The sequence below is a fragment of the Sylvia atricapilla genome, chromosome 6, assembly GCF_009819655.1.
Source record: "Sylvia atricapilla isolate bSylAtr1 chromosome 6, bSylAtr1.pri, whole genome shotgun sequence".
NCBI lineage: Eukaryota > Metazoa > Chordata > Aves > Passeriformes > Sylviidae > Sylvia > Sylvia atricapilla.
Window position 1 is genome coordinate 56,590,954 of NC_089145.1, and position 13,229 is coordinate 56,604,182.

General features: G+C 45.7%; 1 protein-coding gene across 1 annotated transcript in view; it reads right to left on the bottom strand.

Annotated features, from left to right (window-relative positions):
• The window catches only part of ESRRB (estrogen related receptor beta), a 127,646-nt gene that overhangs the window by 8,988 nt on the left and 105,429 nt on the right, over nucleotides 1-13,229 (bottom strand). Inside the window, exons 4-6 of the mRNA XM_066322008.1 lie at nucleotides 8,307-8,417; nucleotides 7,523-7,684; nucleotides 1,529-1,798 (exon numbers count right to left, since the gene is read on the bottom strand). Coding sequence (XP_066178105.1) covers nucleotides 1,529-1,798; nucleotides 7,523-7,684; nucleotides 8,307-8,417 — 543 coding nt within the window. The remainder of the gene's footprint in view (nucleotides 1-1,528; nucleotides 1,799-7,522; nucleotides 7,685-8,306; nucleotides 8,418-13,229) is intronic.

Here is a 13,229-nt window from a genome sequence, read left to right on the forward strand (position 1 = left end):
GGACTTGGCAGTGCTGGGTTAACAGTTGGAAGTGGTGATCTTAAAGGTTTTTTCCATCATAAATGATTCTGTGATTTTACTGCCAGTCAACATGACACTTGGGAAGAGAGGTCTTGTCAAACAAACTTCGTTTCATTCTCTGATGAGATTACAAGTTTGGTTGATAAAGTTAACTGCATAGATATAATAGACTTAGGTTTTTATAAGGCACTTGGCTTAGGACCACAGGACATTCTCATTAAAAAATTAGCACTATGCAATATCAATAAAGAACACTTTCAATTGATTAGTAACTGGCTAGATGACAGATCTCACAGTAGCTATCAGTGGTGAATCATCCCTGAAGAAGGAGGTTTCTCATGGAAATCCACAGGGATCAGTAAAAAAAACAGCTGCTACTCAACATTTTTATCAATGAGCTGTAAGGAATTTTTTTTCCTTTTAAATTGCTACTACAATTTAAAGTGGATGGAATGCAAACAGGGACAGAATGGTGTAAAATGGTGAGGCAGCCTCCTGGACCGGAATCCTGGACCACATCCTTACACCTAAAGTAAAATGTCCATAACCAAGGAACACAACTGTGGAACAGGAAGTTTATCATGTCAAGCTGTTAGGTGTGAAAAGACCTGGAGTCATAGGACCCAGCTCAACAAAGATCATTCTTTCAAGGCTGAACTCAGGCAAACAGACATTAAGATATGGGGCCTTTTTTCTTTTTACTGAATGATTACTTATTAGAGTCAGCTGTCAAGCAAGATGAAGATTCTCCCTCTTTTAATCCTTCCAGCTTTACACTGGGTGTTTTTCTGTAAAGTGGCTTTAACCAAACACAGATACTGGTTTTAGGGCTGGGCAGCAAGGGTGAATTCTGTGACATGCATGATGCAAATTTGGCAAAGAGATCTGATGTGAGACAATGAGACTCAGGGGATGTAGAGGGAGCCCTTGTCACACAGTAGCTTTAGCAGTTTCTCTTTCAGATGGGACTCCTGAGCAAATCTGTGGCTGGCTTTGATACAATGCAGCCTGCTGGACTGAGGGCTGCACTCTGCATCTACAGTCTCACAGTTAAAAGGGGGATTCAGTGTCTCTGGTACCTCGACATCTCCAGGACAGGGCCAGGCAGCCCCAACCCCACAGCTTTTTAGAACTGGGATGAGAGTTTCCCTGTTTGCAGTATCTGACCAACACTACTGAGGTGGATGCAAGTCTGGCTCACATCCTTTTTCTGAGCTCACGGCACTGGAGTCAGCTTGCTAGTGGAGAAGGCCTCCACAGACCCTTTTGCTACCTGGAACCAGCAACCAGTCCACCCCTGTCTGTTCCACTCCCTCCTCCAGGGTCAGAGTAGAGCTGGGGCTCTAGCAGCAGTAAGCCTCATTTCTCATTTCTCCCTGCTGTCCAGCTTAGAGCAGAGCTTTGAGAATGTTGCATGACACAGGCAGAGATTCTTAGGCAGCAGGCTCTACTCTCCTCCCAGGTCAAATAACAGCATGAGCCTTGGCTGGCTGGGCCAGGGCTGTACCTGAGTTGGCGAGGGCCAGAGCTTTGAGTGTGACAAACTCCTCCTTTTCCACCTTGAGCTTCTTGTAGCGGCGCACCAGCTGCAGGATGGCCAGGTAGAGCTCCAGCAGCCCTGTCAGACGGGAGTGCTCTTCATCCATTATGTAGTCCTCAGCATAGACCAGCTTGTCCTCGTATGGCAGGGAGCGGTACACAATGCCCAGGATGAGGATTTCCATCCAGGCACTCTGCAGAAGGCTCATCTGGTCTCCGAGGGAGAGGTTGGAGAACCCTAACAGGGCAGAAGACAAGTAGGGTCAAATGGGGGTGCAGCAAAGCCTCTAGGAGACTAGGGTCCTTAGTTTCCCTGAGTTCAAACCATGCACTGTTCCCTACTGACCTGCTGCTTAAAAAAACCCCAAACAACTCAATAAAGTGACCCTCTCTCTGTAGCAATCAGCACACGTGGACCTTCCTCTCCTCTTTGCTCCTCTGCCCACCCACAGCATCAATCTGATTGCATTTACGGGAGCCCAAGGTTGGTGACAACCTCTTTTCAAAGACCACTGCTTCTTTCATAGCAGCAATTCTTTTGTACCACACTGCCTTCCCTCTCTTCCTCTGTAGGTCTGTATCGCAGCCCATTTAGTCTGTCCCAGCTGAAAAACGAGCAGAGAAGAGCTCCAGATGGTGGAAAAGAGGGCTTCTGATGGGATAGGAGGGAATGACACAGGCCTGAATTACAAGTATACTACAATCTCACATTTTGGCAAAGATGAGGAAAAGTCCTGCCACAACAAAGCACTAAAATGTGTTAAAAATGAATACATTTGTGAACAGAATCCTCTTCTATTCCTCATTACACTCTGATCTCCATACCAACAGCTCTGCCTACAACCCTACCCAGAGATAAAAATACCTTTGTGGTACCATACAATTACCTAAATCATAGCCAAACCTGGTAGCAGTACAGAAAGAGGAAAACCAGACCCTGACAGCCTTGGAGTCCACTTGAGAAAGTGGAGAGGACATGAAACAGAGGCAATATCCACTCTTAAAGGCCAGACCACAAAGATCCTGGGAGATGGGAACTCTTCATCACAAACAGGAATGTCAAGCACAGCGTGTTGGTCTTCTCTAGGCAGCTTTTGCCCACATGGACTGGCAGAAACTGCGCTTTTTTGGCAGCCCCTTGCTTCTAAATGTTCCTAGGGCTGTGAAAGAATGGACACCCAGGCATGTCTCAGCTGGGAGGGTGATGCTCCACCAGCCTCTCCAGGCAGTTTTCTCTCCAGATGCATATGAAACCTTGGGGATCACCAAGAGACCTGTGAACTCCTGAGCCTCTATGCAGAAGCCTCAAAGACTTGCTGGCTGCATGCAAGGCTCAGCTGGACTTCCTTATCCCACACCCCACCCTGCTCACAGCTCTTGGCCCCACATCGAGCTTATGTAGACAGCCACCATGATGATCATTTGATTTCTCTTGTTATCAAGTTGGCAATTAACAAAAGAGCTGATGATTGCTATATTGACTGACTGTGGGATCTCTTTTTCTATCTGCACTATCTCAGCTGGGGAAGGGAAGGCAGAAGGGTGGGTTAGTGGTATTTATTTATCTCTACGCCATGTTTTGTGTTTGTGTTGCCAGGGGAAGCAAAGGGTGATAATGGCCTGGCAGCCCTTGGACATCCAATTTCCCTTATCAGGCCACTGAATAGAAAAGAGGCCCCAGGCCACATTAATTAACAGATACCAATCAGCTGTCACGTGCTGTGTGTGCAAGGTCTGAGGGGAGCAGTGGGTGGGAGGGAAGAATCAATAAACCATTGGGGAGGAGTGCCAGAGGGAACAGCTAAAGGAGTCCAGGCTACTGGGGAGAAGAGCTGCAAATCCAGCTCCATGACTGTGAGACTGACTCCTGTACAGAACAGCCTGTGCTCCACACAGCCCTGATGAATCCTGCCTCTTGCTCAGGCTGGGAGGTGGATGCCTTGGCCTTTACCTCACCCTTCTGCCCTGCACTCAGAACTGCTGCTCTGGAATGCAGCCCTCCTGGCCCAGTCCAAGTGAAGGCTGCTGCAGCTCCAACGCTTGGGATCCTGTCTCCACAGCTCTGTCTGCTGCACAGGGAACTGAGGAGAGTAGCCCTGAGATCTGAGTAAAGGTGCACAGCCACTCTTTCGAACCTGAGGTCTCTCCTAGCTCTGACCATGGAGATAAGTCCAGCATTTAGGCTGCTGCCTGAAGTCCATTTTCTGGACCAGTCACAGGCCTTTCTGCATCTTCATTCCCCATCTGGATTACAGAAGGTGTTAGGCCATTCCCTCACTCCAGTCTGCCAACATTTCTTAAAGATTGAGAAACAGTCATGTAGTAGAGTGAGAGGATCCAGGACAGGCATGACTCATACTTTTTCTGCTACAGAATAAAGCAGAAAAGTTGATTTAACTCTAGCAGTAGCCTGTACACACAGCATCTCTGTTAATTGCTCTTTCCCAGAGGCTGTTGTGGCAGGTGAGAACAGAAGATACCATATTTTACCCTTTGCCAAGAAGAACACAAGAGTCAGCTGCAATTGCCCCACCCACCTGGGAAAGCCCCTGGCCAGAATCACCCCAGGTAGCAAAAAACTCCAGCTCAGGCAGCACGTGGGAAGAGGGAACACTGTGGTGTCAAGCCTGGACTTGAAATGTCTGACAGAATTGGGAGCCTTTTCCTCCAGTGTTCACACATGTGGAGTGCAAATTTACTGTCCCTGAATCACTGCAGTAAAGGGGAAATCATAAAACTCTCTCTCGCTGTAAGAGCTGAGATCAGGAAAACTAAATGTTAATTTTACCTGGCCAAAATCACAGGGTTGCTATTTATTATAGGATTATTACACTGGGGAACCTCTAGTTGTGAATTTTTCTGTCATCTTACAGCTCCCAGGAATTGCTAGAATACAACTGTTTTGCATTCTTGAGCTGTTGATGGCCCAGCATCCAGAAAATGCCCTTAGTGATCCGTTTCTTGCTGCTTTTCTCAAGTCTGACCCTGAAAGGTGCCTTATCCACCACTGCCCCAAAAGAGAAGCCCCTGGTTCTAGCACAGAGCTGCATGCATGTTTCCCTCCTTCCCATGTGCACCTTGAGAAAAGCTGCTTTATTTGCAATAGCTGATGTGACATTCAGGTTGGGGTTTTTTATTTTTTTTTAATTATTATTATTTCAGTGGTTTGGCAGTGGGAGCTCCCAGAATTTAAAAAAAAAAATAAAAAAAAAAGTCACATAATTTGTGGCAAGTGGAGTTCATAATCTGTTAATTTATTATCATTTCTGTCATCCTGGAGGGCCATTAGCAGAGGTAATAAAAGGAGATGTAATTATAGGATCTGAGGCCACTCCAGACACAGCTGCTGTCACTCCACTTGCCATATTTCATTCTGTGCTAGTACTAATGTCTTCCTGGTGAGAACAGCACAACAGCTACCCTGGGAGAACCTTCATCGTCACCCCTCAGGAGAAGTCTTGTCACCCTGCATCAAAGCAAGAAGAAAAGGTGGATGTTCTTCCAAGACAAGTTCGATGGGGGGAGAGTGAGTACTGGGGAGGGGGCCTCATACAGAAGGAACAACCCCACATTGGCTAAGGGTGGCTTTTCAGTGCATGGCTAATAAGGCTGTTGAGGTAATAACATTTGCTAAACACAATTAAATCATGTTTTATTGTTATCACAGGAAAGTGTGTTTAAGTTTTACTGGTTTTATTTGCTAATACTGTGGGGTAGAAGTTTGTGTTGACACCTTGTATCCTTCAGGGCTGGTAGGACTTTACTGTCTCATCTTTCTTTATTAATTCCAGTGTGAATAAAAGACAGGAATATGTGACTTTTTCTCCTTTCTCCATCGTTCTCTGACCAAGAGTTTATGCACACAGGAAGAAATGTTATGTTTTCCTCAAAATCCCTGGAAGGCAGAAATACAGGGCACAGATAATTTAGACACCTGGCAGGCTCCTGGCCCTGCCCTGCTCTGCCCCCTTGCTGCATAACTCAGAATGTTTCATACTTGGTGCAGAACTACAGAGTTTTTGTTCCATTATTATTATTAACTATCTTTTATTATCTTTTTTTCTCAGTACTGCTCTCCTATGAAACAATTCTTGAGCTCTCGCCTGTGCACAGTCCTGTTATAAAATACTGCTTCTGGTCTGAACTGTGCCAGGCTGATTACTGTGGCTGTGGCTGTGTTGTAGGGCCTTTGATAGGAGAGGAAAATATACACAGAGAAGTTTGAGATGATGGCAGGGTCCTGATTTCAGAAAGGAGAGGAAGAAACACAGTGCAGAAACAATCTCTACTACACTCCTGTTCTGGGATAGTATTGCCAGGATGGAAAACTGTGTAGGAACTGGGCTCATCCCAGAGTCACAACTTAGGGAACTACAGCAGGGCACTCCGTGTGAACAGAAATAGCCAAGGTTAGAGGGATGTACAGCAGCACCTCACTGGACAGCCACAGCAGCTAATTGTATTGCACTAAAACCATCCCTGTTAACACCCCAAGTATTGGGTTAGTAGAGCAATCCAGGCTGAGTTCTCTAATCACCACTGTAACCCCACTTGTGATGAATCAGCCCCAGATGGATTCCAGCACTAGTGATGGGTATAATCCCTGCAGATATGGCAGATCTCATGTAAGAAGGGTGTCACCAAGATTAAACTCTTCTCAGAAATACTGTCCTGAAAAAGTTTCTTCAGACTTCATAGTCCCTTCTCATAACAATCCATATTCCATATTGCCCAGAAAACAATTAACTCTTGGGTACCAGGAGAAACACAACAGAAAAAGAGAAGCACCTACCAAAAAGTCGAAAGAGGAGCAACAGAAAGAAACAAAATACATGGGAAAACTAAACTGTCTGATCACTCATATTAATATGCTTCATTAAAAAATGAAGAAGTTAAAGCCAAGAAGCAAAACAAAAACCACAGACCCATGCAGTGGAAGACACAGCATGCAGTAAATCCTGTGATCCTGTATCAGAGCATGATATATTCTCCTGATGAAAAGAAGGGGGACAGAAGGCAGGAGATAGCTGAAGTGAGCTGTTTATAGCTTAAGTGAGCTGTTCATAGTGAATGTCTGAAACAGTCTTTGGAAAGCAGCCTTGTAAATCCCAAAGATATCCTTGCATGTTCCCTGCCTTGCCCTCCCCTGTTTCTGGTGGGGCTGGAGAGAGACTAGAGCGAGGGGAGCATTTTCCCATTCCCAATCCAAATCTGGGAAGAATGCAGAACTCAACACCGAGGGCCACATCTGCTCCTTCAGCCTCGGTCCACCCTACCTGCAGGTGTGGGACACTTGTTATGTCACTCAATCACAGAGGCACACACTACATATAGTCCGTGAGCCTTCCAAGGCCTTCACACTGCCAATAAATTGTCCTCATTATTTGCCAACAAAGAAGCCTTGAGATTCACTGGCAATAGCATGTCATCTATCACAGTGGGATTTGTTTGGTGACAAATCCATTATGACAAGCTTTCCTGAGTCTGGACAAGAATGCCCACTGCTGAAAGGGTGTGTCTCTGCCTTGTTCCTAGCAATAAAATCCAGCCACTGCCACAATATTTATTCATCTATAAACACAACAGACCTAGGTCATGTTGATGTAGGTGCAAAACCACAGAAGTCCACCATATCATCCCTCAGGCTGTTTCCCAGGTGCTTTCACTGGGCCACTCAATGCTAGGTATGACAGAGAAATTCACTGTATTATGATACATTGATCAAAGCCTTCTGTAATCCCAGGGCACAGACACATACAGTGATCAATTTATGCACCTCCATCACAAGGCTGCATTGGAGTTTGTAACCAATGAGAGCCCATCACTAGCAGTTTTTTGTACCAGTACTTTCCACCCATCACTACAGGAAAAAGTCCTGGTTGAGGCCAAAACCGATAAGCGCAGAGATAAATAATAGCTCCCTTTGCTGTTCATGCTTACACCCGTGTAACTCCCCCTTTACCTGGGATGTGCTTTGCCCAGCCAATGATCACCACCAGCTCCCTGTCTGCCAGGTCACAGAGGGTTGTCAGGGCTTTGATGTCACTCTCCGGCATGGTTGGATCAGGCATGGCATAAATCTTCTCTGGTTCAGCCACCAGCAAGTGGGAGACGATCTTAGTCACTGCACATTTCAAAGGAGAAGCTGTTGTATCTCTTGTGACATAAGGTGAACCCCTCCTGGGAAAAGACATGACTATAGAGCCCCCAGGACCTCAGCAATGGTTTTGGTCACAACAGAGAACCACACTGCAGCTACACAAGCTGTAGTGATCTGCCTATGCCAAACCAGCTCTGCGCACGCATGACAAAAGGAGGAAGCTGCTATAATGTTGTCAGTCACTGTCTCATGTAGGCCCAGTGAAGGGAGAAGGAGGTATAAGCAGAAAAATAATTGGTGGGATGTGGAAAAGTTTAAAGAGCTATGGGTAATCCTGAAGAGAGAAATCAGCATGGGACTCGTTTTGTTAACACAGCTTGGGTAAAGGAAAAGATAAGATCACTAAATGGATTTATATAATCTCCTAGGAAAGGTCTGGTATTAAACCCTAGCTACAATACAGTACCTGAGCTCTACCTAGGCCTAATTACTAATTACCTCTACACTGTGATCCTAAGAAAAAATTCCAGTGCTGTTGACTGATACAGGAATCACAAACGACAACTGCTATATTGTACTTTGGGGAGATCAGTGAAAAGAACTATAGTGGCAGCTCAGAGGACCACAACTCAAGACCAGTACATACATGGCTTTTTAGCTGGGGGAGGGATCTGTAAGCTCAGGTAAGTGCTGCTCTCAGAATCCAGTCTCCTTTTGTATTTCTGACGGCCTCCACGGACTCGATCCAGACGAACACCTGCAGGTAAAACCAAGAAAGTCCTCATGATTCCTTAGTGCCTTACAGAACCTTGACATGCAAATACTAAAATTTGCTAAGTAAGATGTTCCCCACACTCCAAGGAGCTTCCCTCTCCCAAACACTTGAGATCTCAGCTCAAGAACCATCAATTGAACCCATCAATCTCAATACCAGCTAGATTGCCTCCGGCTCTAAGCATGCTGCTCTGAGCTTTACTTTTATTCAAAACATTAATGAAGACAGAAATTAACCCATTCAAACTCTTGAATCACTATAAATCTGATGGGAAAATGAAAAGCTTCAGACCTCAATGCCCTCTACATGATCCTGCTTTTAAAAAGAAAGACTTTAAATGTCAATCAAACTTGCAGTTATAAAAACAAGCTAGTTAGATTGTTCTTAAAAATGAGAAGTTAAATGTTCTGTGACCTCTCACTGTTTACAGTTGAAAAAAGTGACCTATAGCAACAGATAATGAACTATGAATTCAACAAAGATGTTTCAGCCTTGATTAAAGTAAGCCAACTGTAATAAAAGTAGAACCCAAATAAATAGTAACAACCTTGACTACAATAAAGCAATGATGAAGACGAAGTAGGGAGACACTGAAGAATTTGTTGCAGCTCTTTCAAAGTACAGTGAATCAAACTGGAAACTGCACTCTGAAAAAAATTCCTAGTGACTAGCAAGTACAGTGATTTGTCACCATGCTAAAAACCATAGCATCATCAATAGACCAGGAACAGCAAGTTGTCCTATTACTACAAAACACGATGTTAAAAAGAAACTGTGAAAAAAACCCCTACAGATATCTAAGCATTTGTTATTTCTGAGCAGCCATATGGACTTTTATAATCAGTCTGTGAAACTGGGGTAACTCAGTCTTCCTGGAAGAAACAGCTTTAGAAAAAAAAATCATTCAAGGTAAATATAGGAGCATTTGATTAGAATAACATTTTGAATTTACACTATACAAGTACTTCCTTAGGAACACACAGGAGTTTATCTAGTCTGATCATGGGAACCAATTATGTGATATGCTTACTAATCACGTTTAGTCCTTAATATTTTGCAATCATACCGCTACATAAACACAAACAACTAAAAGCAAACACTCCACATCGGTTTTGAAGTGACACTTTTTGAATAACCTGTACACCTGAAAAAATCTGCAGCTGGCTGGCAAATACTCTACTCTAGAAGGAGGCACATCTGTCACACTGCATTTCAATGTGTTGTTTGCTTACTCTGTCAGGGAAAAGAGAAAGCTTTTACTGTAATGCTCACACCAGCCACACCTGAAACTGTTGCAGCAACATCTAGACCCCGATACTCTTCATGGCTTGAGCACCAAAACAACTTGACTACCAATTGCCCCCTAAACAACAAGAACACCAGGCCAACAACACTCAGTCTGGCTGCAGTGTCTCCCACCGGGCAGGAGAAGGAGGGATGGGCAGGTGTGGAACTGCAGACCAAGGAACTGCTACTGGAGTGGCTGCTGTGGGAGGACAGCAGATGTTGAAGATGGAGAGAAAGGTATGAAGCTGATATAGGTGAACTCAGGTCACACTGAGTAATTTTTTTTCCCTGCTCCATTTTCCATTTCTCACCCTGTATGGAGAATTCACTGATATCCCTAAGTACCACCTTTATCTGCCATCACATTGTATTGTTTCTGAAAGTTATGCCTATTGCTTCCTTTACTTTCATTTCCAGTGGCAGGCAGACTGTGGGCAAGACTCCTTCCTGGGAGCCCAAACATGCTTCAGAGAGCAATTTCAGAAAGGACACACAGGGAATCCCAAACGTGAGGTTATCTAGGGAGATCCCTGAGGAACAGCAGTAATAAAATCCTGGATGAAGCAGGAAATATTCATTTCCATCCATGATTTCTTTTCCTCTGTAAATGTGCTCTGGTTTCTTAAGAAGTAAGACTCTATTCCATGCTTTGCTGAATGAATGACACCTACCTATAAACCAGGAGAGAAGGGAGGGACACAAATTTCTGGAACTGCCAGTAAACCAAACGACCAGACATGAAAATTAAAAGGGTCAGGAATACGTTGGAAGATTATAGTGGAATTCAGAACAGGCTGCCAAGACCTCAGGACTGAACTGCATCTTCCCAGGACCCTCCCAGATAAGGATCACAGGCGGGTGCATTCCCTCACACCGGTGGTCAGGGGGAGGGAAAGAGGGAGATGCCATTTTCCAGAAACCAACACACAGCCCTCCAGGATGCTTTTGCTGTGCAGTTTGCTAAGCAGCGGGGAGGGGGAACTAGAGTAGGGAGAAAAAGGGGGAAGGAGCCTGTTTCCTCCTCCCAAGGAGAATGCCATCCTCCAGTGCTTGGCAGAGGGATGGCTGCACAGGTTGTAGCAGTATTAGGGACCCTCAATCAGATTATGAGGACACAAGGGACTTAAGTGCATTAAAAAAAAAGATAAGGAAGACGCAAAGAGATTTACCCTCCATCCCTACTTCCCCCACTGAGCAGACAGAGGTCTGCTTGCCCAAGGACTTCAGCTTGTTAATTTTGAACAACTGTTTGTCCTCCTCTTGTTCCCCTTCCTGTGCGACACTCCTTGAGGCAAATGTTTTCAATCAGCACTTGCAGAGCCACAATTCAAAACACCCTGTTGTCATCACTCCAGCCGCAGAGCTGGTGAACAGGCTGAGCCCCACACAGCACATCCCAGCTGCAGCTGCTGAGTGCAGTGACCCACAGCTACTACAGTAAACAAAAGCATTTCAGCCCTCTGAGTCCCTGACTGTGACACTCCAGACAGAAGTGTCATGGTAAAACCATTTTTCTAAAGCTCTGACAGCCTAATGGGTCATATGTAGATGGAAGGAAAGGGCATGGCCAAAAATCAGTACCTGCAGTATCCAGGTACTCAGGTTAATGCTTTGCTGCTCTGCTTGATTTCCTCTGTGGTTGATTTTAAGACAGGCAGGCTGGTTACAGTGCAGCTCTGAGAGGGACACTAAAGGACAGACATTAAAATGGAGCGGGGAGGTGTGGTGGGTGAGCTCAGAGAAGCAGCATGAAGGAAAACACTGAGCAGAGAAGAAATGGAGGGGGATGGAAACTGGGATATGAATGGAAGTCAGGGAGTGTAAGGAGAAGGAACACTAAAGAGAGAGGGCTGGAGCAAAGCTGAGGGGCATATATTCTGTAATAACAAGGGCAGGTTTCACACCACATGTGCAGCCACCTGTGCATTAACAGCAAGGTGCAGCAGCCACGCATGAGATGCAGCTGTCCATACTGAAGACTGACACAGGATTTGGTACTGCAGCCTCACAACAAGGCAGCAGCAAAGTAAAGCTCCTGCACAAACCCTATGATCACATGAATCACAACTAGCCAGTTCAAAGGAGAGAAGACACTCATCCTACAAAAATGTCACCATCACAGACACCCCTGGACTCCCCTTTGTGTCAGCAAGGAGCTGAGATCAACAGTATAGGGCAAAGTTTGGAAAGCACCACCCCTCGGTAACCTCTCTTGCTGTCAGTTTCTTCAAATTAAGGCCATTTATTCTGTAAACGTGCCCTCTCCTCCCATTCCTCTGTATGGCAAGGAAATGCTGCTGTTCATTCAGTTTTGTCACCTCTTGAGAGACCCTGAACAGAAGTCCTCCTCACCTGACCTAGCTATGGAGCTGACCCTGGTGTACAGCACAGGGATTGAGGTCCAGCTCCCTGGCAGCTTGTCCTCAGCTCCCCTGCATGCCCAAGCCCCTCTGACCTTGCAGGAAGGAGGGAAGGACCAGGACTTGTGCGGGACTTCTCAGCTCAGCATCCTGCCTGGGGCAGGGATGTCAGTTTTCTAAGTGTCCTGTGGGTGCCACTCGTGTTCCAAGCACTCTTGCAGAGAGGTCTGTGCCAGCACCAAGCCTCTGCAGTGGGAGAGCTGATCTGCTGATCGTTCAAGCTCCCTGCATTTCTCTGACATGCCCCTTGGAGAGACGTCTGCCCGACAACTTTGGGATCAGATGTCCCCTTACTGACTTGATAACATCAGGCCTTGGGGGTTTTTTTCTTAATGGAAGTAAAATAATTCCATCTTTTTTTAAAAGCTGGACCCAGGCCGAGACTGTCGGAAGTAAAAATAGCCGAGTATGCAGAGGCGACAGCACACAGAGTCAGGTTTAGTTTCTCTTTTATTTTCTGAGGACTAAAAATACTCTTAAAAGCTCTGTGAAGCTAAGCCCTGGCCAGTGGGAAATCCAGTCAAGGCCCAATATCAGCTGTCGTGTCAAATTACCAGCCTCACCTCACTTTCCATCGAGTCCTATCACATGCCCATGGATTGATAGGAACAGAAAGATCTATCTTGCCAAAAGAGCTAACGGAGGAGCCAAGCTGCAGGGTCTGCATGGTACAACATGTGTCTAGACCAAGAAGGACACAGCCAAAGGGAACACAGGGCAAGTGCTGGCCAAGAAGCAAAAGGGCTGCTTTTGCTGAGCTTCCCTGATACACTAGCCAGGTTCTGTGTCTGCTGCCCACCGAATCCTGGAGCTGCAGTTTCCACACTGCTTGCTCTCCCAGGGTCTGAGCTGGGGTGGTTTGTAGCAAGCAGAGCACCTGTCTCGGAGCTGCAGTCTAAAGTACATGGATTGGTACTGGCCAAGGAAACTGGAACACACAGGCTAAGAGCAGAGAAGAAAGGAAGGGAGAAGGGTTGTATCCGAAGTGTCTCCTACAAAATTTCCCTCTTCCTTTCTGCTCTGAACTTCAGGAGAGACAACTGCATGTGGTAATGGGATGAGTGAGCCAGGAGGAAGCCTGTCAAGG